The 27,415-nt window shown below is 40.2% G+C and overlaps 1 protein-coding gene across 2 annotated transcripts in view; it reads left to right on the forward strand.

Moving 5' to 3' along the window:
• BRINP3 (BMP/retinoic acid inducible neural specific 3) overlaps positions 1–27,415 on the forward strand; it is a 214,415-nt gene that overhangs the window by 137,036 nt on the left and 49,964 nt on the right. For both annotated transcript variants that reach the window (XM_065649078.1, XM_065649079.1), the window contains 2 exons: positions 16,717–16,822; positions 19,713–19,949. In XM_065649078.1, the coding sequence (XP_065505150.1) occupies positions 16,717–16,822; positions 19,713–19,949 (343 nt within the window). The remainder of the gene's footprint in view (positions 1–16,716; positions 16,823–19,712; positions 19,950–27,415) is intronic.

Genomic DNA, 27,415 nt, shown 5'->3' on the forward strand with positions numbered 1-27,415 from the left:
TACAGGTCCTTAAATGTTTCTTTTTTTTTTTTTCCTTAAAAAGTAAAACTGAAGTAAATAAACCCAGAAAATGGAAAAGGGTTTTAATATTGAGCGATCCACAGTGAACACGTTGAACAATCCAGGTAGAGCAGTTTGCTGATGACACCAAACTGGGAGGAAGGGCTGGCACACCAGAGGCTGTGCTGCCATCCAGAGACCTGGCCAGGCTGGACTGGGCAGAGAAGAACCTGATGAAGTTCAGCCAGGGCAAGTGGAGGGTCCTGCACCTGGGGAGAAACAACCCCAGGGACCAGTACAGGTAGGGATTCACCTGCTGGAAAGCAGCTCTGCAGAGAAGGACTTGGGAGTTCTGGTGGACAACAGGGTGACCATGAGTCACCAATGTGCCCTGGTGGCCAAGAGGCCAACGGTACCTGGGGCACATGAGGAAAAGTGTGAGCAGCAGGTCAGGGAGGTTGTTCCTCCCCCTCTGCTCTGCCCTGGTGAGGCCACATCTGCAGTTCTGGGTCCAGTTCTGGGCTCCCCAGTTTAAGAAGAACAAGGAATTGCTGGAGAGAGTCCAGCGGAGGGACACAGAGATGCTGAGGGGTCTGGAGCATCTTTGTGATGAGGAGACACTGAGAGAGCTGGGGCTGTTGAGCTGGAGAAGAGAAGCTGAGAGGGATCTGATCAATGGAACACCTTATCCTTGGTGCCATCTTAAGACATATCAAGGATAAGAGGGTCATCAGGGGCAGTCAACATGGCTTCACCAAGGGGAAGTCGTGCTTGACCAACCTCATAGCCTTTTATGAAGACATAACAAGGTGGACTGATGATAGCAGAGCGGTGAATGTGGTCTACCTTGACTTCAGTGAAGCATTTGACACCGTCTCCCACAGCATCCTCATGGCTGAACTGAGGAAGTGTGGACCGGATGATCGGGTAGTGAGGTGGACTGCAAACTGGCTGAAGGAAAGAAGCCAGAGAGTCGTGGTCAGTGGGGCGGAGTCTGGTTGGAGGCCTGTATCTAGTGGAGTGCCTCAAGGGTCAGTTCCGGGGCCAGTATTATTCAATATATTCAATGACTTGGATGAGGGAATTGAGTGTACTATCAGCAAGTTTGCTGATGACACCAAGCTGGGAGGAGTGGCTGACACACCAGAAGGCTGTGCTGCCATCCAGCGAGATCTGGACAGGCTAGAGAGTTGGGCAAGTAATAATTTAACGAAATATAACAAGGGAAAATGTAGAGTCTTACATCTGGGCAGGAACAACCCCAGGTTCCAGTATAGGTTGGGGAATGACCTGTTAGAGAGCAGTGTAGGGGAAAGGGATCTGGGGGTCCTGGTGGACAGCAAGATGACCATGAGCCAGCACTGTGCCCTTGCAGCCAAGAAGGCCAATGGTACCTGGGAGGTAATAGAAGGGGTGTGGTTAGTAGGTCGAGAGAGGTTCTCCTTCCCCTCTACTCTGCCCTGGTGAGACCTCATCTGGAATATTGTGTCCAGTTCTGGGCCCCTCAGTTCCAGAAGGACAGGGAACTGCTGGAGAGAGTCCAGCACAGCCACGAAGATGCTGAAGGGAGTGGAGCATCTCCCATGTGAGGAAAGGCTGAGGGAGCTGGGGCTCTTGAGCTTGGAAAAGAGGAGACTGAGGGGTGACCTCATTAATGTTTATAAATATATAAAGGGTGAGTGTCAGGAGGATGGAGTCAGGCTCTTCTCAGTGACAACCAATGATAGGACAAGGGGTAATGGGTTCAAGATGGAACACAAGAGGTTCCACTTAAATATGAGAAGAAACTTCTCCTCAGTGAGGGTGCCGAAGCCTGGAACAGGCTGCCCAGGGAGGTTGTGGAGTCTCCTTCTCTGGAGACATTCCAACCCGCCTGGACACCTTCTTGTGTAACCTCATCTGGGTGTTCCTGCTCTGGCAGGAGGATTGGACTAGATGATCTTTTGAGGTCCCTTCCAATCCCTGACATTCTGTGATTCTGTGATGGGATCAATATCTCAGGGTGGCTGTCAAAGGATAGACCAGACTCTGTTCAGTGGTGCCCAACGCCAGGGTGAGGGGCAACGGGCACAGACTGAAACACAGGAGGGTCCATCCGAACATGAAGAGAAACTTCTTTGCTGGGAGGTGCCAGAGCCTGGACCAGGCTGCCCAGAGCGGGTGTGGAGTCTCCTTCTCTGAGACATTCAAACCCGCCTGGATCGACCTGTGTGATCTGCTCTGGTGACCCTGCGTGAGCAGGGGGATTGCACTGGGGGATCTACAGAGGTCCCTTCGACCCAACCAGGCTGGGATTCAGTGATTCCAGAACTAATTTAGAGGCACTCAGATTTGTATGGGGCTTAGTTTAGTCTTCATTCTGGCAGTGCAGTGGTTTGTGTTTGGGTTCAGACACTTACTGCAGCACTCACCATGTCCTCCACTCTCTAATTGACAGCTACCAGCTGTCAGCAGCTCAGAAAATGTCAAACGAGGACTATAAAATTCACAGAACACTTTCCTACCTCTGAACCCTAAGAAATACAAGATGCCACATATGAGCAACGTGAATGAACACAATAGATTCTGACCTTATACAACGAATAAACTGCAATGAAGTCGAAAGAGTTTCTTAGCACAAGTATTGATATCATCAAGATCAGGGTTTTCTCCATTCAACCTCAACCATCATCTTCTTAATTCATCAAACTATTAATTATTAGCTCTCTCTAGCTTATCCAAATTAACTCTTTCATTCCCAGGGGATAGTTAATGCCTTTCATGGTCCTTGGGGTAACTGCAGTATTCTTCCTTTGATTTTTGTTAAAAATAATACAAAAAAAATTTAAAGTAATAAAATAACTATAATGTCACAGTTATACTAGTTCATAAAGTTCCAATAATTATAATAATTCCACTAAATAGGGGATTCTGGTATACATTCTCCTACCCAATATATAGATTTATAAAGAAATATAATTGTCTTGTCCAGTAGTGCCTAGAGACTTGAAAATGAAAAAATATTCCATGTTTGTCCTTCAAATTTTCATGAAATCCTTAATGTGTAAAAATAAGTGAAGATAAAAATGCTACAGATAATAAAGAAAATGGTTTAAAGAGGACCATTACAATATTTTTTCTGTCATGTTTTAGTCTATTTAAGTAGACTTCTTTCTTACTCTGGTTCCCTATTTGAAATACGACATTCACAGCAATACTGAGCCATGCATATTATTGTGAGAAATAAATACCCTATGTTCCTTCAAGCATAGCTATTTATGTACTTCTTTAAAGTACAATAATAAAATGTGTGGGTCTGCTTTTCTGGGGTTTTTTAGGATATGCAAGAGGACTAAAGCATTTTGATTTTATTCTATGTTTGAAAATTTTTATTTGATCCTAAAGACTAATCTATTAAAAATAATCCTGTAGAATGGAGCTGTTATATTGCACAAACTGAAGAGTGAGTTATCTTATTGCTTTTGCCTCCAGGTAAAAGACAGAGGCACTTTAAGTGCACTTTAAGAGGTTACAGTGCAAAAAAGATAATAAAGAAAGTTACCTAAGATGATAATTAAATCAAGTTTATCAATAACGTTGGTGTTGGTTTACTCTGGGTAGGATGTGTCGTTCCTTGGTGAAAATACAGAAAGCTGGCAAGTCTACAGTATATGACATAGAGTTATACATTATTATACTATCACAGCATAATAGCTTAGAAAGAATTGTGCACTACATACAAGCTAAGTGTTCTAATAAGTAAAAAGGTATGAAAAACCATAAAGTGGCATATATAAATTTAATGCAAACATGTGGAAGACCTGTAACTCAAAAAGCAACTTGTGTCAAAGAGTTCGCACCTACCACATCATGAAAGGAGATGGATACTAAGATATCCTAGAAATCTTTTAAATTACATGGAGTCTACATAAAAAGAAATCAAAACCTGCAGGTAGTAGCGTTCCTTTCAATTCTGGGCAGAACAAAGTCTTTCCATTTGTAGAGGACTCCACAGTACTGATAATAAGTACTACTCTCTTTTTATTTGTTTTCTCCTTTTTCTTCTGAACTTCTGTCTTTCCCTAGATTTTTATGTTCATGAGAACTCTGGCTCTCTCTTCTTCTATTTTTCTGGTTGCCTTTATGGTACATCACTCTTTGCCCTGGGTGCTGTCTCATCTGTGTCAGGTCCAGAAATAAATGAATAAAATAAGCCCTTGGACAAGATTCCATACTCTAAACACTTTTTGCAAAAATTATATCAATGCAAGATCCATAATAGGACACATTAATGTATGGCCTAATGAGCAAGCCTCAATATTTGATAGATCTTCCCAGTCCCACAAATCAGGATGATCTGAACAATGATTTTCCAGCCAGGCACAGTGGTCTGTCTGGGTAACATTGCCCCTGGAGCCTGATACCAACAGCAGTCTTCTGTACATTAAAAATTATTTTTTTCTCTAGTTCATGAAATAAGAATATCAAGAATCACTCAGTTATCAGCCAAAACTTTCCGAAGAGCAGTCAGTTTGTTAATTCAGGAATCTTTCTAAATGCAGATTTTGATGAAATATGCTCAATGCCATGTGTCAGAGGCGTTTTCACCTGTCAAAAACACGGAAACCCCCATGGTCCAAATCAACAGTGTTCCACTAAATTCAGTGTTGATTTACACCGGGGAGGATCTGGTCTTTCTTGATGAAAATATAGGAACCTGGTATGTCTATAGGAATTTTCCATCCAGCTGTAATTCCCACCTCTCAAAACAGCTTTTTTGTATGAATTCTTTGTGTTTCAGCTTTGTAATGGTCTTTATTACTGCAAATTTACAGAAATACTTGAGTACCATGTGATATGTTTGCAGTTCTGAGTGTCTTTACTATTTAATCAAACTCAGCAAACTTATAAATCAAGGTTTACTTTTGTTCTTCTAGCTAAAACATCAAGCTCTCATCTGAATCTCCTACCTCCGGATGCGATGTGCAATTTTGGACAGACAAATATTCTCTCTTTTCTTCTCTGTCACTTTTTGTGTGTTTATTAAAAGTTTAAGTGATATAGTGAAATTATAGTTTTGTACCTAAACCTTTCCAGTTCTCATTTGCTAAAGGCACTTTCTACAATCTTCACACTTTTGATTGTTTGACGTTAAAAATTTATCTATTTAGGGGTGAGTATAACCAAAACCATCTCAGTCCTTATGCTACAGAGTTCTTCACTTGACTTGTGCATATTTGACTGGACTTAAGCGGAAAAGAAATAGTCTTCTTTTCCATTTATTTTGACAGACCAAATCCAAAATATCAGACTGTATACAGAACATAGCTACCAACTCTCATTTCCAGTAAATTTTGACTGAAATGAGAAACCTGGATTCAGTCCTCCTTTCTGATCTATAGCAGAAAGGCAACAGAATTATCTGGAATACAACTGGTCTTAGAGGGAATAAAAAGGGGAATAAATTCTGTTTTGGTTTAAGTATTAGAAGCTTATGGTTTATTTAAAGCCAAACATTTTTCTTTTATATGGCGCCTTACTTTCAAATTTGTTTCTTTCCTCTTGCCTTGACTTTACCAAACATTTTTTTTTCAATCTAGAATACTGCTCATTATCACAGTGGCAAGTTTTCTGTAAAAATTGCTACCTGAAAAGTCGTTTTTTATTGTATATTTATAGTTAATTATTAAATAATTGTTTGGTTCATAGTAGAGAGTTCTTGGTAGAACTTTTTGAATATTTGGATCTTAATCAAATATACCCTCAGGTTTGGTGTATTTGCCCCCACCTCGGACTTGCAGCAAGTTGACCCGACACAGAAAGTTAATATAGCAAATAAACTGCCTCCTTTCCCGGTCACCCTTCCTTGGGGTTTCCTCAACTGCTTCTGTCTGAAACCAGACTGGGATAGCAATAGGGAGACTCTGGAAGACTTTGTTGCTATGAGTAATTTCCATATGAAGATAACGCATGGTAAATGAGGACCAATTTTATTCTTTTCTGACCACTGGGTGTTGTAGACAAGCCCTGAAATGTTTCCTTAAGATTCAGCACTACAGTGAAATCAGAAATACTCTGAATGATAGTGAACCAAAATGCTGCTAAGATCTTCTACATCTTGTGAAAATCTCACAAGTCAAGTCCTCAAACCTGCTTGGATCATATAAAAGCCATGGCTCATTTATCAAAGGGAGGACTCAACAATTTTGAGCCATGAGACGATGTCCTGGGTGCTCACATTAGCTTTGACTATGAGCATTGCTCCTTTAACTCACTTGGATGATTCAGAAAACATAAGCAAATGTGCATGTTTCAGAATAGATTCAACACTAAGTCCTTTGTGGTTTACTATTCTTTAGCTAATTTGGTGTTGGTCCTTGATTGGAATTTCAAGTGCAATTTCAGATAATATTTGAAGATGCCTTTTCTTACCACATAATATTTAACAATCAAAACATATGTTGAGTTTAAAAGGTAAGTGCCAGAGATTTGATTTACGAATGCTACATCTGTTGTAATTTATACAGTGAACAAGTTTGCCAATCCTGTTGGCCCACTTTGAGTAAGAATCATACAGTCTGTAGCCGTGCACTGTGCATGATATACATATTTGCTGCAGCAGAATTCGGAATTGAATCCAGGTTTCAGATGTTCTTTCGGTGTCTTTTCATAAGTTAGTGGGATTTGAAAGTCAAAGGTTTGCTTTCACCACAAGTGAAACTACACAATAGTAATGGAACAGCATAATCAATCAGAGATATAGAGCAGTATACCTAAACTAGTCATCTAATGCTGAGGAAGCATCCGTATGAAATGAAGTTTAGAGCTTCAGTATAAAGTTTCTTTCCTAAAACAAATTTAGTCAAGTGTTTCCCCTTAATTTGAATATCCGATAGGGATTTAAGGATTAAATTATGGATTAGATGTTATTGTTAACCTTGTGTGTAGGCTTTTAAATATGCAGGAAAACATGTAAAAACTAGTAGCATGAAGAGAAAAAGTTCTGCAGAACTGTAAATTGAGAGTTGGCAGTACCAATGAAATAGAAAGGGCAAATGTGTTACAATCATTTACCGGGGGACTAAATGGGTGGGAAGTAATGGAGATACAATCTAAAAATAGATCTCTGAAAACATATATGTGACCCAGGCAGAGAGCAAGCCAGCAGACATGAACATTATGGACAGCAATGTGATTTCTTTTGAGAGGTTAGAATGACAACCCCATAAAGGGTAGTTTGACTGGAGTATGGTAAAATAAAGTGGACATGCAAAATGTCCTGCTGCAGATGTCACAGCAAGTGAGGTACAACGTATTAGGAATCACAGTGCTATAAACAGCAGAAATGAATCAGGAGTTTACATGCATTCCAAGGAAGGAAACATGAGATCTGGAAATAACTTCAATTATTACTGAAGAGAATACTGGAACTAGGTTTTCAAACTGCACAGAAATACATAATCACAAGTAGGATCTCCATTGAAACTCCGGTTCTTAATTAACCTGCCCTTATCACTTTGATTTCTGACCTTAAAGACATAAAATCCTTTTCATATTGTTTTTAGGTCCTCATGGTAACCTTTAACACATTTTTTCTTTAGCACAAGGTATTCTAATTTTTTCTCTTAAAATGTAACATATATATATATGGTTTTTAAAATTGACCACATTAAAGGTGAAATGTTTCCAGATTATCATCGATAATTTTTATGTTGACCTAAACTTTCTGTGAAGACTGTGGCTTCACAAAGAAAAAGAACATTTTAATTTTTGATTCTCATTCAGGAAGGACTACATTTTTTTATTCACACTTTCCCAATCTAAGAAAATAATTTTCCATTCAACTGCAGTATTATTACAACTAATAATATCTGTGAGTCTTATAAATAGCAAAATCATGCTGTCTTCTTGAAATTAATGGGGACATGATGAAAAATCCCAGTAGTCTCAGCATTGCAGATTGGAACTGAGCCAGGAAGATATAAATCCTATTCCTAATACTCTTGGGAAGTCCTTGCATGGGATTTTGCAGTTGGGCTAAATGTAGGCAGATGGTCTTGCTTTACAGTATGTGTCCCAAGATTTCTTTGAAGCTTTTTGTCTTTTGTATAGTAATGAAATTATGGTTGGAAAAGGATAGAAGGTTAGGAATTGGGCTTTACTTCAGTAAGCCTCTTTGCTTTTGCTTTCTGCAGATACCTTGAAATTTTTATGAACATGAAGTATTATTTTAATTTGTATCTGTGTTGTCCTCTTTGTTTCTAATTTTATCTTTAAAAAAATACAGATTTCATTTATTGTTTATTGCTCAGCTGTCCCTTTAGGCAATAAAAGGTGTGAAAAAATAATATTAGTATTCATTTAAGTAAAATGTGGGCAAGATGAAGTATCTAAATGTAAACTGAAAAAAAAATTCAGCTTTTATTACACTTTTGCTAAGTCTACTACTTCTCCATAAGAGAACTTCACTCTCATGTATTCTTCAAGATTAATTGAAGAGATAACTTGTTCTTTCTGAGAGAATGCCTGTTGTCATTCTCTGTATAAGGCTGATGCACCCTTGATTTGTGAAAGTCCAGGAAATAAAGGCTCTGGTACCACTGCCCTGAGGGGTTTGCCAACAGCTCCATTTCCTGCAGACTTTCCTGTTGCTTTACAGGAGGATGCATGGGAACATCGCATCTGACATGCGGTGGATTTAAAATGCCCTTGAAAAGGAAAAACTGTGGCTCCAGTGCCAGAACTGTCAATGCTGCCAGTGATTTCAGTTGGGGTAAATCCTCATTTTCAAGTTCTATGGACTCAGGCATGTTGCACAGTCTGCAGAGTCAGCATTACAGAACATATAAAGAGTAATCACAGAGTCACAGAATCCCAGGCTGGTTGGGTTTCAGGACCTCTGTAGATCCCCCAGTGCAATGCCCCTGCTAACGCAGGGTCACCAGAGCAGATCACACAGGTCGGTCCAGGCGGGTTTGAATGTCTCCAGAGAAGGAGACTCCACACCCACCCTGGGCAGCCTGGTCCAGGCTCTGGCACCTCCTAGCAAAGAAGTTTCTTCTCATGTTCAGATGGAACCTCCAGCAGGTCAACCCCAACCTGTACTGGTGCCTGGGGTTATTCCTCCCCAGGTGCAGGACCCTCCACTTGCCCTGGCTGAACTTCATCAGGTTCTTCTCTGCCCAGTCCAACCTGTCCAGGTCTCTCTGGATGGCAGCACAGCCTCTGGTGTGCCAGCCCTTCCTCCCAGTTTGGTGTCATCAGCAAACTGGCTGAGGGTGCACTCAGTCTGTTCACCCAGGTCATTGATGAACAGGTTGAACAGGACTGGACCAAACACTGACCCCCAGGGAACCCCACAAACCACAGGCCTCCAATCAGACTCTGCACCGTTGATCACAACTCTCTGAGCTCTGCCATCCAGCCAGTTCATGACCCATCTCACTGTGCACTCATCCAACTCGCACTTGCTGAGCTTGCCTATGAGGAGGTTGTGAGAGACGGTGTCAAAAGCCTTGCTGAAGTCAAGGTAGACAACATCCACTGCTCTTCTCCTCCCTAAATGACCTCTGTCTCAAGTATCTTTCAAAGTTCGCTCAACCTATGTATGTTCCCTGCTAGTTCAGAGCTGAGGCATTCCTGGGAGTCTTGGTTTCTTGTCTAATTTTCCTCTGGCACACACGATTCAGAAACATTCTTGTGGATTCTCCTGGAATTTACAGATAATAAATTGCCCTGTGAGATGGTGATGAATAGGCAGGTGATTGCTTCCTATCAAATGAACATAAACAGCCTTAAAATAGTAATATTTTAATGTATGTTAAAACACAGAAGGATTCAAATAATATGAGTTCATTACCAATACCTAGAATATTCTGATTTCCGAGGTATTTAATGCTTTATGTGGGGATAATACACTTCAGTTTCTTTTTTGTTGTAGTGCAATAGTTTAGCTCACTGTAAATTCCTCAGAGTGTACAAACAAAGGAGAGGGAATGGAGGGATTACACAGATCTCTTGGGAAGCTTTATTGCTGTGTTTGGAGAAATTGAAAGTCATCTCCTTGCCCAGAAGTTTGAAAGAAGTCATTATTCCATTTCAAATGAGGTTAATGGAAATTTTGCAATTTATTTCATTTGCAGAAAGTTTAAGTTTACTGGTCCTGTTACATCTTACAACAGCAGATGATAGAAAAATATGATGGGAGTGATTCCAGGTTTCCTGAGTTAGTGGGCTCCCCAAATTAAAAAGTCAGACATATGCTATCAATAATGCTGCTAAAAAATGTGTTGAAAATATTACATGCTTATGAGGTATTGTTTTAGAATACTGGCAATTCTTTTGCAATTAAAAAACAAAAAAAATAATGAAAATATCAATCCAACCCCTAACATTTTGTGTGCCGTTGGTTTGTCTGTACCTCCTTCAGAACTGTTCATCTAGCTGGTAGCATGTCAGTGCTTGGAACATTCAGAAGATATGATTTATTTTAATTGCACACTAATTAGTGGAAGCCTTTTAATATGCTCAATGACACAAGTAGGACAGCAGGGCAGCAACTATTGTGTGGTAAAGGAAGGGGCTGAAAGAAAGGTGCTTTTGTCAAAAACTGTCAAGCCTGGGTAAAAAAAAAGGCAAGTTGGCAGGAGATCCACGTCTAAATAGAAAGTATATTTAGTTCCTACTCATTTGATCAACTTTCTTTTAGGTGAAATAAGCACTGACTACACTGACTGCAGGGATAGCAATGTGCTGGAACATGGGCTGGAAGACAAGTCCTGGAGGTGAGGTTGATGGTAGGGTCATCCAGAAGAATCCTAAGGAATGCTAGAATCATTTTGGCTTGAAAAGACCTTTAAGATCATCAAGTCCAACTGTTAACCCAACACTGCCAAGTTTACCAATAAACCATGTCCATAAGAACTTCATCTACATGTGTTCAAAACATCTCCAGGGATGGTGACTCAACCACTTTCTTGGGCAGCCTGTTCCAATGTTTGATAACCCTTTCGGTGAAGAAGTTTCTCCTAATATCTAATCTAAATCTTCCCTGGCACAACCTGAGGTCATTTCCCCTCATCCTATCACTCGTTGCTTGGGAGAAGAGATCAACCCCCTCCATGCTCTAACCTCCTTTCAGGCAGTTGCAGAGAGCGAGAAGGTCTCCCCTCAGCCTCCTGTTCTCCAGGCTGAACCCCACAAGTCCCTCAGCCGCTCCCATCACACTTGTGCTCCAGCCTCTCACCAGCTCTGTTTCCTTCTCTCAACTCACTCCAGCACCTCAAGGCCTTTCTTGGCATGAGGGGCCCAAAACTGCCCCCAGGATTCGCGGTTTGGCCTCCCCAGTGCCCAGCACAGGACGGTCACTGCCCTGGGCCTGCTGGCCACACCAGTGCTGGTACCAGCCAGGATGCTGGTGATCTCTTGGCCACCTGGGCACACGCTGGCTCATGTTCAGCCACTGTCGACCAACACTCCCAGGTCCTTTTCCGCCAGGTACTTTCCAGCCGCTCTTCCCCAAGTCTGGAGCATTCATGGGGTTGTTGTGACCCAGGTGCAGGACCCGCCACTTGGCCTTGGTGAACTTCAGACAATTGGCCTCAGCTCATTGATCCAGCCGGTCCAGATCCCTCTGTATGGCCTTCCCACCCTCCAGCACATCAACACTCCACCCAACCTGGTGTCATCTGCAAACTGACTGAGGGTGCCCTCGATCCCCTCATCCAGATCATTGATAAAGAGATTAAACAGAACTGACCCCAGGTCTGAGCCCTGGGGACACCACTCGTGACCATTCGCCAACTGGATTTGACTCTGTTCACCACAACTGCTTGGGCCCGACCACCCAGCCAGCTCTTTATCCAGTAAAGAATATGCCTGTTCAAGCCATGAGCTGCAGCTTCTCCAGTGGAATGCTGTGGGGTATGGTGTCAAAGGCTTTACTGAAGGCCAGGTAGAAAACATCCACAGCCTTTCCCTCATCCACTAGGTGGGTCACCTTGTCATAGGAGGAGATCAGGTATACTCCTGTCTCAAACATTGACTTCCACTGATTTAGACAAAGCCTGAAGGAAATATAGCCCTCATCAGAGTTATGCAGTACCCATTTAAAACATCAGTTTTGTTTAATAAAGGGCACTGTTGTTCTCAGAACATGCTATTAACACGAATCAGATCATACTGGTATTTGTTAACGGTACTTTTCATAGTTTAAATATTTCAAAAGCTCTAAATTTTTCAGAACATGTCTCTAATCACTGTGGCTAGAAATTCTTACGGACCATGTGCGACAGCACTGGAAGAGATTTTCAGATTGTAATGTATAATTTATATAGGGAGGTTGAATGGGCAACAACCGTCTCTCTATCAAAAGTTCACATACCGACTTTTTTTCCAACAAAGTACAGGCACATACACATACAAGGCTACCTATCTCATCTTTCCAGAAATTTTCTAAGCTACCTATGAGATGTGGAAATCCTCCTTGGGCCCGACCATCCAGTAAAGATTATGCCTGTTCAAGCTATGAGCTGCAGCTTCTCCAGGAGATTTCTGTGGGAAATGGTGTCAAAGGCTCCGCTGAAGTCCAGGTACACAACATCCACAGCCTTTCCCTCATCTACTAGTTGGGTCACCTTGTCATAGGAGATGAGATTGGTCAAGCAGGACCTGCCTTTCGTAAACCCATGCTGACTGGGCCTGATCGCCTGGTTGTCGTGTATGCGCCACGACCTTCCCCGGCACGGAGATTAGACCGACAGGCTTGTAGTTCCCTGGATCTTCCTTCTGGCCCCTCTTGTATATGGGCGCTACATTTACCAAACTCTTCTCAATAGGGTGCTCTCCAGTTAACCAGGACTGCTGATGAATAGTTGAAAGTGGCTTGGGGAGCATCTCTGCCAGCTCCCTCAGACTTTAGGTTTCTCCCTGCTCCATACTTTTGCCCTTTCTTCTGTCTGCACCAATTATTCAGAAGATACCTTGTTCCATGAGTATTCATGCATACAGTATGAGTTTGCTCTAAGTCATTATTATAATGTTTAAAATATTAAAAGAGATTTATATGAATACAAATGCAGCTGCTTATTTTGAAGTGACTAGCATTGTCTCATTCTCCTTTGTGTTGGCTTAGTTATTTTCCTTAGAAGCCAAATACATTTTTTAAGAGTTTCGCTGAAGAGGATAGTCCTTTATGAGAGACAGCACACCACCTCTGCATGGCATGTAGTTAGGAATATTAGCTATGTGCATTTAAAAGGACAAAACGGGAACAAAATCTCTGCAGAAATAGATTTCCCTTTTATTAGGAAAGCCTTCTATAGGCTTAATTATCATGGACAAAAAAAGCACACTGTTTCCCAGGGAAATGCTACCCACTGATATCACAAGAATTCAGCCTTGCTTAACTGCTAGGAGGTATGTTCTCAGTGCACTTATAATCAGGTCGTTATCACCATGGTTATGACTGGAAACTGTAGGCATTTGCCTCATTAATGCCAAATGTTATAGTTTATTTCTGGGAACTGAAAACCCTGCTGCCCAGGGAAAGCTGTTCTGTGATAATATTTGAAAACAAGGCACTTGAGAATAGCTTGTCTGGTTCATGTCAGATGGTTTCACACATATTTTCTTACTGGTTCTTAGGGGGTTTTGGTTAGCAAATAACTTTGTTCTGTGGTATTTTGCTTTCTGAGTTAGTGTTCTTCATAGACTGCAACTCTAGCTCTTACAAAACAAGCATGTGCTGATGACGCTCTTTGTTCATATGCGATCACTTCTGCACTACTCCAACATCTTAGCATACTCTTTGCGTTCGCATTTTACCTTTCCCTCTCCCCTTTTTGGTTTATCTTTTATTGTACACTACCCAACAAAACTTTTTCAGCTGTGATCTTGGGACTGAGCGTAGTCACACTTCTATGCTTGGAAGATAATTAAAAGAGTGCCATTGCCCTCCCAATTTTGTTCCTATTGTTCCTGAAACAGAAAATGTAAAATCATCAGTGATTGCAGCAACACTTGGATCAAGCCAGAATTAATACATTCGGACCCTTTGTTTCCCCCTCTGTAGTCTGCTTTGTTAACAAAATGAGTTAACCCCAACTTAAAACCTTGCATTTGATCAGAAAAATTGTCAGAAATTTGAGACTTTCATATATCAACTACTCAAATTTTTCTTCTGATTTACAGTCTTTGTTGAGTAGGATTTGTACAGACTATAAAAAACCATATGTAACTACATTGCTTTAACCTCTGACTAGAAGTGTCATCCATGGTAAGCTGGAGATTGGATGATTTTTATCTTTCTTTGTTGTATATCGGGATTATACATTTTGATTTTCTTCTTGCAATGTATTTTCTATGGAGAAGCTAAGAACACCAGGGCAAAGGAGATGACAGAGGAAGGTGAGGGTACTTGGAAAAGTAAAAGAAAGTATAATATAAATATATAAATCTGAGTGAAAACATAATGGTTGGAAAAGGTCCTTATTTATTGCTCTATAGAATATTATTTATTATTGCTATTATTAGAACAATATGTTATTGCTTACCTATAACAATGATGAATATCTGTAAGTCATCTCAAAATCTATGTTCAGTTTTTTTCATATGTATAGGGGTTTTTTTAAACAGCAGATTTGTACAACCAGTCTTTAAAATCAGTCAAAAAAAAGCCATTTAGTGACGATTTTTCCCCATTCTGCTTCTTGGCACACCTAAACACATCCCATAACCAAAACAGTGGTAGTATCTACCTATGTCTTGCATGATCTAAATGAAGAATGAAGATGCATGAACAAAAAGGGAAACAGTAAAAGCTACGTACTAACCTTCCTTATTTTGTGATTTCAGGAGGCATAAGAATTTTAAAAATGGATAGGAATTGTAAAATTTGCTCTGTAGTTTATACATTCCATATAACTTTATGAAGCTACATTGCCATATAGACAAATGATTGAAAACAATAATGATAATATACAGAACAAAACAACACTAAAATAAATGGACCTTTAAATAAAGAATTGCATAGATAAATGCTGAGCATAATCTTTCAGAACTAGGATAAAACTCAAAACAACATTCACTTCTTTTATCGTCTTCTGGCTATTCATCTTATTTAATATAGGTGACTGCCTTTGTTATTATATAAACAGATTAGGATTCTATATATTGCCTGGGGGTACTACACAAAAGTTAGACTTTAGAATAGAATTTTAGACCACATGTTGGGAGAGGGAGCAGACTGAAGGATCACAGGTAAATGAAAATTGTCATTCCAGCCATATCCAAGCCAAATCTGATGCCCGTGCAAGAGTCTTTGTGCTGAATCAGGATGATTAAGCAAAAGCCATGTTAAATCTGGCCCTGGCATAAATTGTAAAGACTGCCAAATATAATATATGCAGGGAGGAGACAGCCTGACTCGGTCTCATCTCCTTGCGCAGCTGGCATGCGGCTAACAGGTTTGGCTGAAGCCGCTTCTGTGTGTCCTCTCCATGGGCTGCTGGCATTGCCAAGAGCTTGCCCTAGCCTAAAATTTTGCATAAAATTTTCAAAAGTGCAAGAGATCTTGGAAAATGTGAAATCTCAATGGTTTCAAGAATATTGTGATCCTGCTGCAGTCGCCCACAGATGCTGGTGGTAGCACAGACTGTAAGAGAACCAGGTAATCCTAAACAGCATGAAAATTCATCGAGAATTTAAGCAAACCTTTGTCTTATTTTTAAAACAGATTGTTAAAGTAGTAAGCTTCCTTCTGTTCATAAAAATTAATGTTAATCGTCTGCATGTCAGTTGGCTGCTCGGTGGAGATGTATATTTTGGAAATGAGCTCCTTGACCCTATAATTTAGGCTTATGGTCCAGGAGATCCAGAGCTGAATACAACACCTTAAGTAACAGAAAATAGAAGGGGTTGTATTCAAAACTGAGGCAGATCACCAAATAGGGGTAAATCTGACCACAGCCTCCAAGATGATGAAAGCAAGAGCCTTCATACTTATTTGGTTGACACTTGAGAATTATCTATAATATTCCATGAAGCATATCAATCACTTGTTGTCTTTTTTTGTTTTTTAATGTATTTACTCATTTAAAAAATTGCTCGTTACCAAGCACAATCCTCAACTACTAAGCCAGAGCTCGATTTGCAACAGTTCTGTTTCGGTAAATTTAGCTGTATTTTGATTCTATGGTCATGGATTCGATGATTACAATAGGCAGGATGTCTAGAGTTTGATGTCTAAACTTACCTTTGGCCATTCCCTAATGAAAAATACCCCACCGTTACCACCATAAATACAGGTCATAACAAGTTCTTATTTCTGAATCCTGCTGTACTACACAGAAAAGGCCAAGGTTATTTCCATGATTTCAATGAGGAGTTGCCACATGCACAAGCTTCATCAATGAAAATCACAGTCCTCATTTTTATGAACCCCGTTTATTCATCATTCTTGTTCCCATAGCTATGAAGAAGTAGACAGTCTTTAGGCTGCAGGTCAGCTGAAGTGTTTGTAAGGATTCTCTGCAATAGAAGTAGCACTTCCTGAAGTGTGTGGTACTGGTAAAACATTTGCAGTCATACTTTTCATAATTAAATTGAGCTATTTCACCTTAATTAAGTCTGAAATGTACAGCCAGCCGAAGTAAGGGGCAACTTTATGAAATGAGCTTCTGAACTCCTCAGTCTGTTCTGAATAATACAGCAAATGCTTTTCCATTCCCTTACCATCAGGTAACAGAAACGCGGACTGGTCCTCTTGGCTGCAGTAACTATGACAACCTAGATTCTGTCAGCTCTGTTCTGGTTCAGAGTCCTGAAAATAAGATTCAGTTGCAAGGTATGTAGGTGCAATTTCATGAATTTGTTTTGGAACTGGATGACATTTATCACAGTATTTGTTTTTCTTTCTCTCACCTCATGAAAGGTCATTTTCCTAATTTTTGTGTGTGTGTGTATGTGTGCAATAAGTACATTCTAGACAAAGAGAAGGAAATGTCAGTAACTCATTTTGCCTTTGAAATGGAAACAATTTCTGAACACATCAGAAAATAATTTGGATAGCGCCGTTAACATTTTACAGCCCTATTTAGCTACCATTTGCAGATTTTTTAAACAGCCTGATTTCCCATAGATTCCACCAAGCAGGGAGTGACATTTAATGTCCTGAGCCTGCTTTGAACAGACTGAGTAGTGGCTTATACCTCGTGCAGTTGTCCCACTGAAATGAATGGAGTCACCAGAGAAGCAGGATATAGATTTTCAAAGACTGTAAATAATTGAGAGTCCAAACACTCGTCTTGAGAGAATTAAGGAAATTTAAAAGGTTAGGCATCTCCCTCATTAGAAAAATAATAGTAATTAAAAAAAAAAAAAGGAAAAGAGAGAAAGAAAGAGGAAATGAAAGGGAAAGCAAAAGAGGTAAGGGGAAAGGAAGAGCAAAAGAAAGGAAAAGAAGGAAAAAAAGGAAAAGGAGAAGGAAAAAAGGAAGGAAGAAAAAAGAAAGAAAAAAAAAAGAAAAGAAAAAAGAAGAAGCATAATTTCTTATTATTTTTTTTTATTCCAATAGATTCATTTCCCAACCTAAATATTAGGTACATAAACATTTTTGAAAAGTCAACCTCTAGGATATCAGGCCATTAATAATTTGGGGTTTTTTTCAGTTACACAAGCGTAGCATGACCAACTTATTATTATTACAAAAACAGACTAAATTGTCTTTAATTTAAGTACTTGTGCATACCTCTGTGTATATACAATGAGAGAAGAATACGGTTCTTAATTTGCAGCTACAAGTAGCTATACAATTATTTCCAGGTTTAAAAATTTTCTGTATTGGTTCATAAATCGATTGGACATACAGTGAGAAGCTGTTGCTGAATGGCTGTCAGGGAAAGATTATTTTCCTGTTCAAAACATTCATGTGCTTTTTTTCCCCCCTTTCCTTTCTGTCTCTCCAGAACAAGTTAAAAGCCATGAAAACATATAATTATTTCAGAGACCGTATATATATATATGGAAAAAGAACTTGTCATTTCCACTGGGATGCAATGAAAAGTTTCCAGAAACAATTTGCAATTTTTAATAATCTCCATCATATGCACAATGTTTGTCAGTTAAAACTTGGAAAACAATCTTTGTGTTCCTCATGCAGTGGTTTGATGCATGTCATTGGATTGTCATTATGAGAAATAAATTATCAGAGCTATTTCGTACTTATCATTGAAGAACTGAAAAAGAGTCTGGTTTGTTTATCTGGGCGTTCTTTTCCTTTCACAATTTCAAGGCTTTTCACAAGTATGTAAGCACATTGAAAAGTTTAGTCAGGTAACAAGAGAGTTTTACAAATTTTGACATGAGGTAGAAGAAAGCATAGACAGACCTATGTTTAGGAATTGTGATATGACTTTTGACTTGGAAAAGTTATGAAATTACTGTTACAGCTATTGTTTTTATGTACCTAAAAATAAGGGATATATCTCCATGAAATTGTCCAAGTGCCTATGTAGAAGAAACCTACACCATAAATAACCAGTCCATATGCTGAGAAATTATTTGGCTCACAAATAAGCTCCACTTGTTCCAGAGATATTATTTTTGCCACAGAAAATAACAATGAATAATAAATAAACAATTATAATATACCTTGCAGTGGCTTTTTGAGTGGTTGATCACTATTGTAGCTAGAGTGACTGATAGCTTGTTAGTTAAAACGCTTGTATATAAAATACTCATTCTCATCATTGGGATCATGTAAACAATGGTCAAAATTTTCAGATAAGTCTAAATTTCTGGTCATAAATATTCTGGATTTTAGATTCACCTGCTCCATGGTTCTGATACACTGGTGTGATGTGATTTTGCAAGGCCTCTGCATGTCATGGCAGGGTAAAGTGTGAAAACACTTTGCAAATGGATATGTGACATAGCAGGAGCTTTTTGAAACACCATGGGAGCTATACTTTGCACCCTTTCTCCATGTTAAACCTTTACTAGATTTAAGCAAGAATTTTCTTTCTCAAGGTTTTATAGTCCTACTGACTGTCTCTTAGCAATTAAATACCAATGTTGTAAAAAACGCAATATCAGACAAATTTTACTTTTCTAAAATTTCCCCTTTCTTCTTAGTTCATCTGTACACAATCATGGAGAGATAACTGAAGTTATTTAGACAAGCTTTATCTTCTTGTGTCAAAGGCAACATGGAAAACAAGTCCAATACGGAATGGAAATTTTTGCCTTCACACCTCTTTTTCTGATTACACTGTCTCTTTACTCTGCTTTCCCTTCATCAGCACTCTCAAAATTTGCATGAGCTGCTAGTACCAAGATTGTAATTCAGCTCCGTGATTCCCTACTGCAAAGCTCCTACTGCTGAGGCTGTTCATTCAGCCATTCTTTACAAGGAGAAGCCGGTGTAATCCTTCCTTTCTCTTTTTAAAAATTCCCCTGGAAAGAAATTACAGCAGAAATGCTCTATCTGAGGAACACAGGTTACTAGTTAGTGGAATGGATGTTCCATACTGAGAGGGAAATGCAAGGAATATATCTGAAATTAATTCTGAAGCATGAAAATAAATGGCACAGTGCAAATGTCAGACAGACACGTAAATTGTCCCAAAAAAACCATATTGTTTTCTTTTTTGTAGTTTGTTTGTTACATAGGTTGGGAAAGATGCTTGTCTCTAGCATCCCTTTGCATTTATAACATAATACTCTATTTCCTTTAGGTCTTCAGGTCATCCTGCCTGAGTATCTGCAAGAACATTTTGTCCAGGCAGCTCTGAGCTATATTGCCTGTAATTCAGAGGGGGAGTTCATCTGCAAGGACAATGACTGCTGGTGTCAGTGTGGTCCCAAATTCCCAGAGTGCAACTGTCCTTACATGGACATTCAAGCCATGGAAGAGAATCTGCTCCGCATAAGTGAGACCTGGAATGCGTACAACAGTGAATTTGAAGAATCAGGTGAGATGTTTTATAAAATTTTTGTCTGTTTGGCTCTGTCTCACAAAAAATATTTATACAACAGACTCCATCTGAAATGTTCAGAATGGTTTGTACATCTAAAACTAAACATACTTAAATGCATCCTGGATCCAAGTCTTAATTATTATAACATTCGGATAGGCATGTTGTCCTCACCTTGTGATGATCAGCAGTCTGTGTAATTTCATCAGGATTTAGGTAGGCTGTGTTTGAGTATTTATCTGTTGTACTTTGTGGAGTCCAGGGCTGTGAGGACATGGTCTCTGTTGGAGCAAGAAGTGTACTTGAGAAGGTAGAAAGTAGAACAAATTGGCAATAAAGTCACATTGTACAGTTTATACGGCTATTCTGCATTTTTGTCCTGTAATGCAGCTGAAACAGCTGCTTCATTTCAAACCCATTTTTCAGTGTTGGAACCAAGTTTCTCCTGTACTTCCATTTTATTCTGTCCCTCAGAAGGTACCATGAAGCTGACATGGTGAGCACAAGTAGTTAATAGTTCATCCCATCACAGCAGGCAACTTGTTTCTTCGTATAATTTCTGCTTAAACTGGACCTATCCAAGTTGTCTCTACAACACATTTGTGCCACATCAGTTTTCTCTAAAGCATTGAGGTGTGTTTCATGCATCATTTCATGTATCCTGATCATCAGAACTTCCAGTCCCATAGAGGATGAGAACCGCAGGTAAAATCAGCTTCCGAACCACTGTTTCGACGACTCACTCACTCAGTGATATCAGTAACAGCTGTCCAGCCAGATGGTAGGAAAAGTAAGGAGAGTTCAGCAGACCTGGGAAAAATCACTGAGGAAAAAAAAAGGGAATGAGGGACATAAGAAAGAAGTAGAAAAGGGCAAAAATCACAGTTTTTAATCAGTTGTGTTGGAGAAAGAGAATGAATCAGTAGAAGAGAGGAGGAAGAAGACTCAGTGGTCATGGGAAGAGCGTGGGAGAGAAAAAATATCAGTACAATACTTAACTGTGAACAGTACATTGTGTACATTTTTTTATACATTTGTTGTTCTGTTGTTAAAGACTGATTTCTCAATTCAACATTGAGAATTTCAAAAGACCCTTTATCAGTAAAAATTTCAGTTGTTGTTACTTTAAGTAAGACCTGATGCCTAAATCTGAGTCTGTTTGGAAGATCTCAGACCCTTTTCCTATCCCCAGTCTCACTCTAGCATGAGGAGACCAGAACTTACAATATTTCTCCTTGGAGGATCACAGACTTCTCTCATTTACAAGCATGAATTTATGGGGTTTTTTGTTTGTATGTAATAATGCATATTCCCAATGACTGTTTGGATGCCTTTAAGCATTTCTGGAGTCATGCTACCATTTACTACTTTGCAAAGCAGAACAAGAGTATTGACTCTACAGAAAGGCACAGTTTTTTTTACCGTATTATGTCCTATTTGAATGGCATGTGATACTGTTCAGTGACTGAAGAATGTCAATTGATAGCACATACTTAAGAGCAATCCTAGTTAAGCTGAAAGAGCACACGCATATGAATCTGGGGAGGATTCTTATACCGAGCTGTATAGGGGCATAAAATTACTTATAAGTTTGAAAAGTTAATTGTCAGCTACGCTTATAGTCCTATGTTCAGGATTGTGACATGAATGATGGGAAAAATGGGTAAGAGATAAATCCTGTGCTTTTAAAAAAGGCTCTTAAGCTGTGCTGTGTGAATCACTAACGTGGCAACTTTACATACGTCTGTCATTTAGGTAATTGCTATTAGGTGTGGTTACTAAAAAGTGTGAAATAGAATTATTACCATCATTAAGCCATATGCCACAGCCACTCTTTAGTCCTTGAATTATTTAAATTATTTTTAATCTAATAAATATACAAAGCAGGATTTCCACATCTCATAGGTAGCTTAGAAAATTTCTGCTTTTTCCTTATAAACTGTTTTGCATAGAAGTGTTCATGGAAAGATGAGATTGGTAGCCTTGTATGTGTATGTGCCTGTACTTTGTTGGAAAAAAAGTCGGTATGTGAACTTTTGATAGAGAGATGGTCGTTGCCCATTCAACCTCCCTATATAAATTATACATTACAATCTGAAAATCTCTTCCGGTGCTGTCGCACATGGTCCGTAACGATTTCTAGCCACAGTGATTAGAGACATGTTCTGAAAAATTTAGAGCTTTTGCAATATTTAAACTATGAAAAGTACCATTAACAAATATCAGTATGATCTGATTCGTGTTAATAGCATGTTCTGAGAACAACAGTGCCCTTTATTAAACAAAACTGATGTTTTAAATGGGTACTGCATAACTCTGATGAGGGCTATATTTCCTTCAGGCTTTGTCTAAATCAGTGGAAGTCAATGTTTGAGACAGGAGTATACCTGATCTCCTCCTATGACAAGGTGACCCACCTAGTGGATGAGGGAAAGGCTGTGGATGTTTTCTACCTGGCCTTCAGTAAAGCCTTTGACACCATACCCCACAGCATTCCACTGGAGAAGCTGCAGCTCATGGCTTGAACAGGCATATTCTTTACTGGATAAAGAGCTGGCTGGGTGGTCGGGCCCAAGCAGTTGTGGTGAACAGAGTCAAATCCGGTTGGCGAATGGTCACGAGTGGTGTCCCCAGGGCTCAGACCTGGGGTCAGTTCTGTTTAATCTCTTTATCAATGATCTGGATGAGGGGATCGAGGGCACCCTCAGTCAGTTTGCAGATGACACCAGGTTGGGTGGAGTGTTGATGTGCTGGAGGGTGGGAAGGCCATACAGAGGGATCTGGCCCGGCTGGATCGATGGGCTGAGGCCAGTTGTCTGAGGTTCACCAAGGCCAAGTGGCGGGTCCTGCACTTGGGTCACAACAACCCCATGAATGCTCCAGACTTGGGGAAGAGCGGCTGGAAAGTGCCCGGCAGAAAAGGACCTGGGAGTGTTGGTGCCAGCGGCTGAACATGAGCCAGCGTGTGCCCAGGTGGCCAAGAGGCCACCAGCACCCTGGCTGGTACCAGCACTGGTGTGGCCAGCAGGCCCAGAGCAGTGACCGTCCTGTGCTGGGCACTGGGGAGGCCAAACCGCGAATCCTGGGGGCAGTTCTGGGCCCCTCATGCCAAGAAAGGCCTCGAGGTGCTGGAGCGAGTTGAGAGAAGGGAACGGAGCTGGTGAGGGGCTGGAGCACAAGTGTGATGGGAGCGGCTGAGGGAGCTGGGGGTTCAGCTGGAGAACAGGAGCTGAGGGGAGACCTTCTGATCTCTGACCTGCCTGAAAGGAGCTTGGAGCCGGGGGGGGGGGGGTTGGTCTCTTTTCCCAAGGAACAAGCGCCAGGACCAGAGGAAACGGCCTCAAGTTGCACCGGGGGAGGTTGAGGTTGGATCTGGGGAACAATTTCTTCCCCAAAGGGCTGTGGGGCATTGGAACAGGCTGCCCAGGGCAGTGCTGGAGTCACCATCCCTGGAGGGGTTTAAAATAAATAAAATAAATTAATAAAATAAAATAAAATGACTAGACAGTGTAGAGTGAACAAAGGTCAGATTATTTTGTAATTTAGAGTCAGGATAATCCAAAGCACTAACTACTGGTCCGTGTAGTCTACTACTAACTGCAGAGAAATGAATCAATGAATTCCGTTCTTTGACACTATGAATCCCAGATTCAAGTAAAGGTAAATACATGTGTATTCATGTTCTAACTTTCCTGCCTTCCAAATCTTTCCTTACCCTACATATAACATAATAGTCCTCTGAATCCAGAAGCAAATTTTGACCTCAGATACAGACTTGTAAAACTTACTGGGTTCACTTGAGGTGGTGCATATTATCTGTTGACAGAATTTAGCCTAAAGAGGAAGAAGTAATATTCTATTTAAGATGCTTTGTTTTCTGTTGGTGTTATCTCTCCTTCTGTCTGTTCAAGATAAAACAAGTAAGGAACAGATTTTTTGAAATAAATAAATAGCAGATCTTTGCTGCCTAAACCCCATTTTAAATCAATGGGTAGCTAAATTTAGTTTGTGTTTTTGAAATTCATTTGGATTTCCAGAAAAAAAATTAAAAAAAAAATTAAAGAAGCAAGAGGACTGCTTTCTCTACAGCCTACTGCTCTCTTCCAAATTATACAGTTTGTATTACTGTATTACCTTTTAAATCATGAGACGCAAAAGAAAAATGTGCGTATCTAGTTAAAAGTCAAAGGCAATGTACAGTACGATTACAACTGCAAAAAGGTAGTGAATTCAGTATGACCACTCTATGCATATATGTCCAACTGCAATGAGTGCTCATGTTAGGCAACTTAATGTTGGGAGAAATGAAAACATGTACCACATCAGGAATCTCATGAAGTTCAACAAGGGGAAGCCAAAGTCCTGCGCCTGAGGAGGAAAAACCCCAGGAGCGAGGACATGATGGGGGCCACCCAGCTGGAAAGCAGCTTGGTGGAAAACGACCTGGGTGTCCTGGTGGACAGCAGTTTGAACATGAGCCAGCAATCCGCCCTTGCGGCGAACGTGGCTGATGGTATCCTGGGCTGCATTAGGAGGAGTGTTGCCAGCAGGCTGAGGGAGGGGATCATACCTGAGCCACACAATTTGCCCTGGCAGCCAAGAGGGCCCCGTGTCCTGGTGCATCCAGCACAGCACGGCCAGCCGGGCAGGGAGGGGATTGTCCCGCTCTGCTCGGGCCTCACCTGGAGCATTCACTGTGTGCAGGGCTGGGGACACAGGGTAAAAAGGAGATAAAGCTACTGGAGAGTGTCCAGAAGAGGCTACAAAGATGGTGAAGAGTTTGGATGGGAAGCCGTATGAGGAGCGGCTGAAGTCCCTGGGTTTGTTCAGCTGGAGGAGACTGAGGGCAGAGCTCATGGGGCTGCAGCTTCAGCAGGGGAGCAGGAGGGGCTGGGCTGAGCTCTTCTCTCTGTGACAGGGACAGAACCCAGGGAACGGCAGGAAGATGTGCCAGGGGAGGGTCAGCTGGACATGAGGAAAAGGTTCTTCACCCAGAGGTGCTGGACACTGGAACAGGCTCCCCAGGGAGGTGTCACAGCCCCAACCTGACAGTGTTCAAGAAGAGACTGGAAAACATCCTCAGACACACGGTGTGACCTGTTATTTATCTCACAGTAAATTTGGCTATGTTTTTCATATCTCTAGCTGCCCTCCAGCAGTAGACACTTGATCACTATTAGCTCAATGGGCTTCATATAACCTCTTAATATCAGGTTATATACTAAGTTCTCAAAGAAATTAGAAGAGCTGCTTTAAATTGTTTACTCTGAGCCATCTGCTTATTCTTTGTCATATCTTGTGGCCTCCAGACTCAGCTACTACCCTTGCAAATGAGCAGCTGTTTCCTTATGAAAAAGACATACTAAAGCAGTTCAACCTTTATTAACAAATTTCATTAGTTTCTTGAGGCCTTGGGCGGAATTAATGTCTAAGCAAAGTTCTCTCTGAGAACATCATTCCTAGAAGCTGTGTTTCTATCACCTAACACACAGGCTAAAAATATCACTTCGAATGGAATCAAGCGACATTTGATTTATCCTTTCTTTATGTGTATGAAACTAGTTTTTCACAGGAATTAGTAGCCTAAAAGAACAACTAGATAGCTTAGCTGACCTGCTGCTATCACAAGAGACTAAATTTCACTGAGATTCCAGAATATGGAGTCCACTCATGTTAGATTAAAGGACTGTAATCTTCACTAGTATGCCTATGTCCTGCCCTACCTTTTCAATGTGTTGCTCTTTTAATATTGCCAATTTTCCTGCACCCACTTTGCCTCTAATAACAGGAGCAGACATATGTCCTGCTCCTCTTCCTACATCATCCTCTCAGTAAACTTTATACTTCCCTGTCAGGAAAAAGCTTTGACCTAAGCACTCAAGCACTAACTAGTTTCATACAGTAAAGAGTGTCAAAAGATTTACCTAAAAAATTCCCGATTTTTTTAAGCATGTAGGACTTTGACAGCTTATGGTTACTGCAGTGTTGAAGGTAGTGTTTGTGAATATGTTGTCTTGTTACACTCACTGATTTTGGAAGTTTTTGTGACTCTTTTGGCAACACAATATACAAAAGCAAATTCTAACATCCAACTCTGTCAACTACTGACTGGCAATTTAGCATTTTACAGAGGTTATGATCCACTGCTCTAAAACACATGAAAGGCATGAAGGTCCATAAAAACATCGACAGGCTCTGGATTCTGACAGCAAGGATAAGAATATGATTGTGCACTTTCTGTACCTTAATCCTGGTGTGGGTGGCTGCTGAGCACCTTCAGCAATCTGGTCACTTCATTTAAACAATTTAAATGACAGTGATTTTCTTTTAAGGTTGTCTGCTCAGCAGTATCGAAAAGAAATTCGTAGCGTGCTGCAACTTAATTTAATTTTTCTAAATTAAAAAGGTTACTAAAACAAGGAGAAGGATTATAGGATTGTTCAGACAATAGAAGATGGTGAAAGGCATAGGATGATTCTTTGTTCAACAAATATTTTGAGGTATATTTTGAAAATTGATTTGAGATTGAAACTTTATGCTTTCAAACATTTGATTTAAATACAAAATACCATGGAAGGAAATAGCACACCTACAACTAATTGGACAGAAATTTTTCTGTCACAGCTGGACTTAGAGGAGATTCAGTGATGTGCTGAAATATATGCTTATTGCAGTCACTTGTAGCCTTTAACTTCATATATTTGACTTGTGTGCTTAGACATTCAGCATCAGGTTAAATAGATCAGAGCCAGGGCCACCAAGGACCATGAAGAACTTTGCCCACTGAACACAAAAACTATTTGTGCTACCAGACATGATGTAATGACACATCAAAAGTCATCCTGTAAATATTTTGAAATGTATCCTTCTACAGCTTGAAAAGACAAAGTTCTGTTCTCAAAATCTGGAGTTTGATTTTTCAATCACTTCTGTATCTGCCTTATAGAGATATTTCAAAAGGTAACTTTCAGTATCACGGCAAGTGAAAGTGGTATAAATACAGCCAAAGTAAATTGATATTAAATTTCACATTAATATTTACTGAAACTGCTTTTCACTGTGCATCCATCCTCCATCATCATTTTGATTGCAGAGTACAAGCTGAAGTCAGTTGGTGTTGCAATTGCTGTTCTTAAATCCCTGGATTCACTGGATTTGGACTTCATGTCTAATGCATTTCACAATTCCCTAATAAGTCCATTATGCCTTGCTATTGAGCATTGGTTACCATTTACATGTACTGACTTAAAGCCATCTGAAAAAATCCCCAGTTTTGAAAGGTTCACCTAAAAATTAGATCTGAATCCTCAGTTAATGTATAGCCCTACAGAGAAAGTTACCCAAGTTTTCTTGTTTGCCTTAGATTCCTTTTGAGACTTCAGAGTCCTGCCTCCTCAGTTCAATTATATTTTTCCATTTCTTTATAATGATTGAATTAATTATGCTCCCCAAATCCCTTGTAT

The sequence above is a fragment of the Caloenas nicobarica genome, chromosome 20 (assembly GCF_036013445.1).
Source record: "Caloenas nicobarica isolate bCalNic1 chromosome 20, bCalNic1.hap1, whole genome shotgun sequence".
Lineage (NCBI taxonomy): Eukaryota > Metazoa > Chordata > Aves > Columbiformes > Columbidae > Caloenas > Caloenas nicobarica.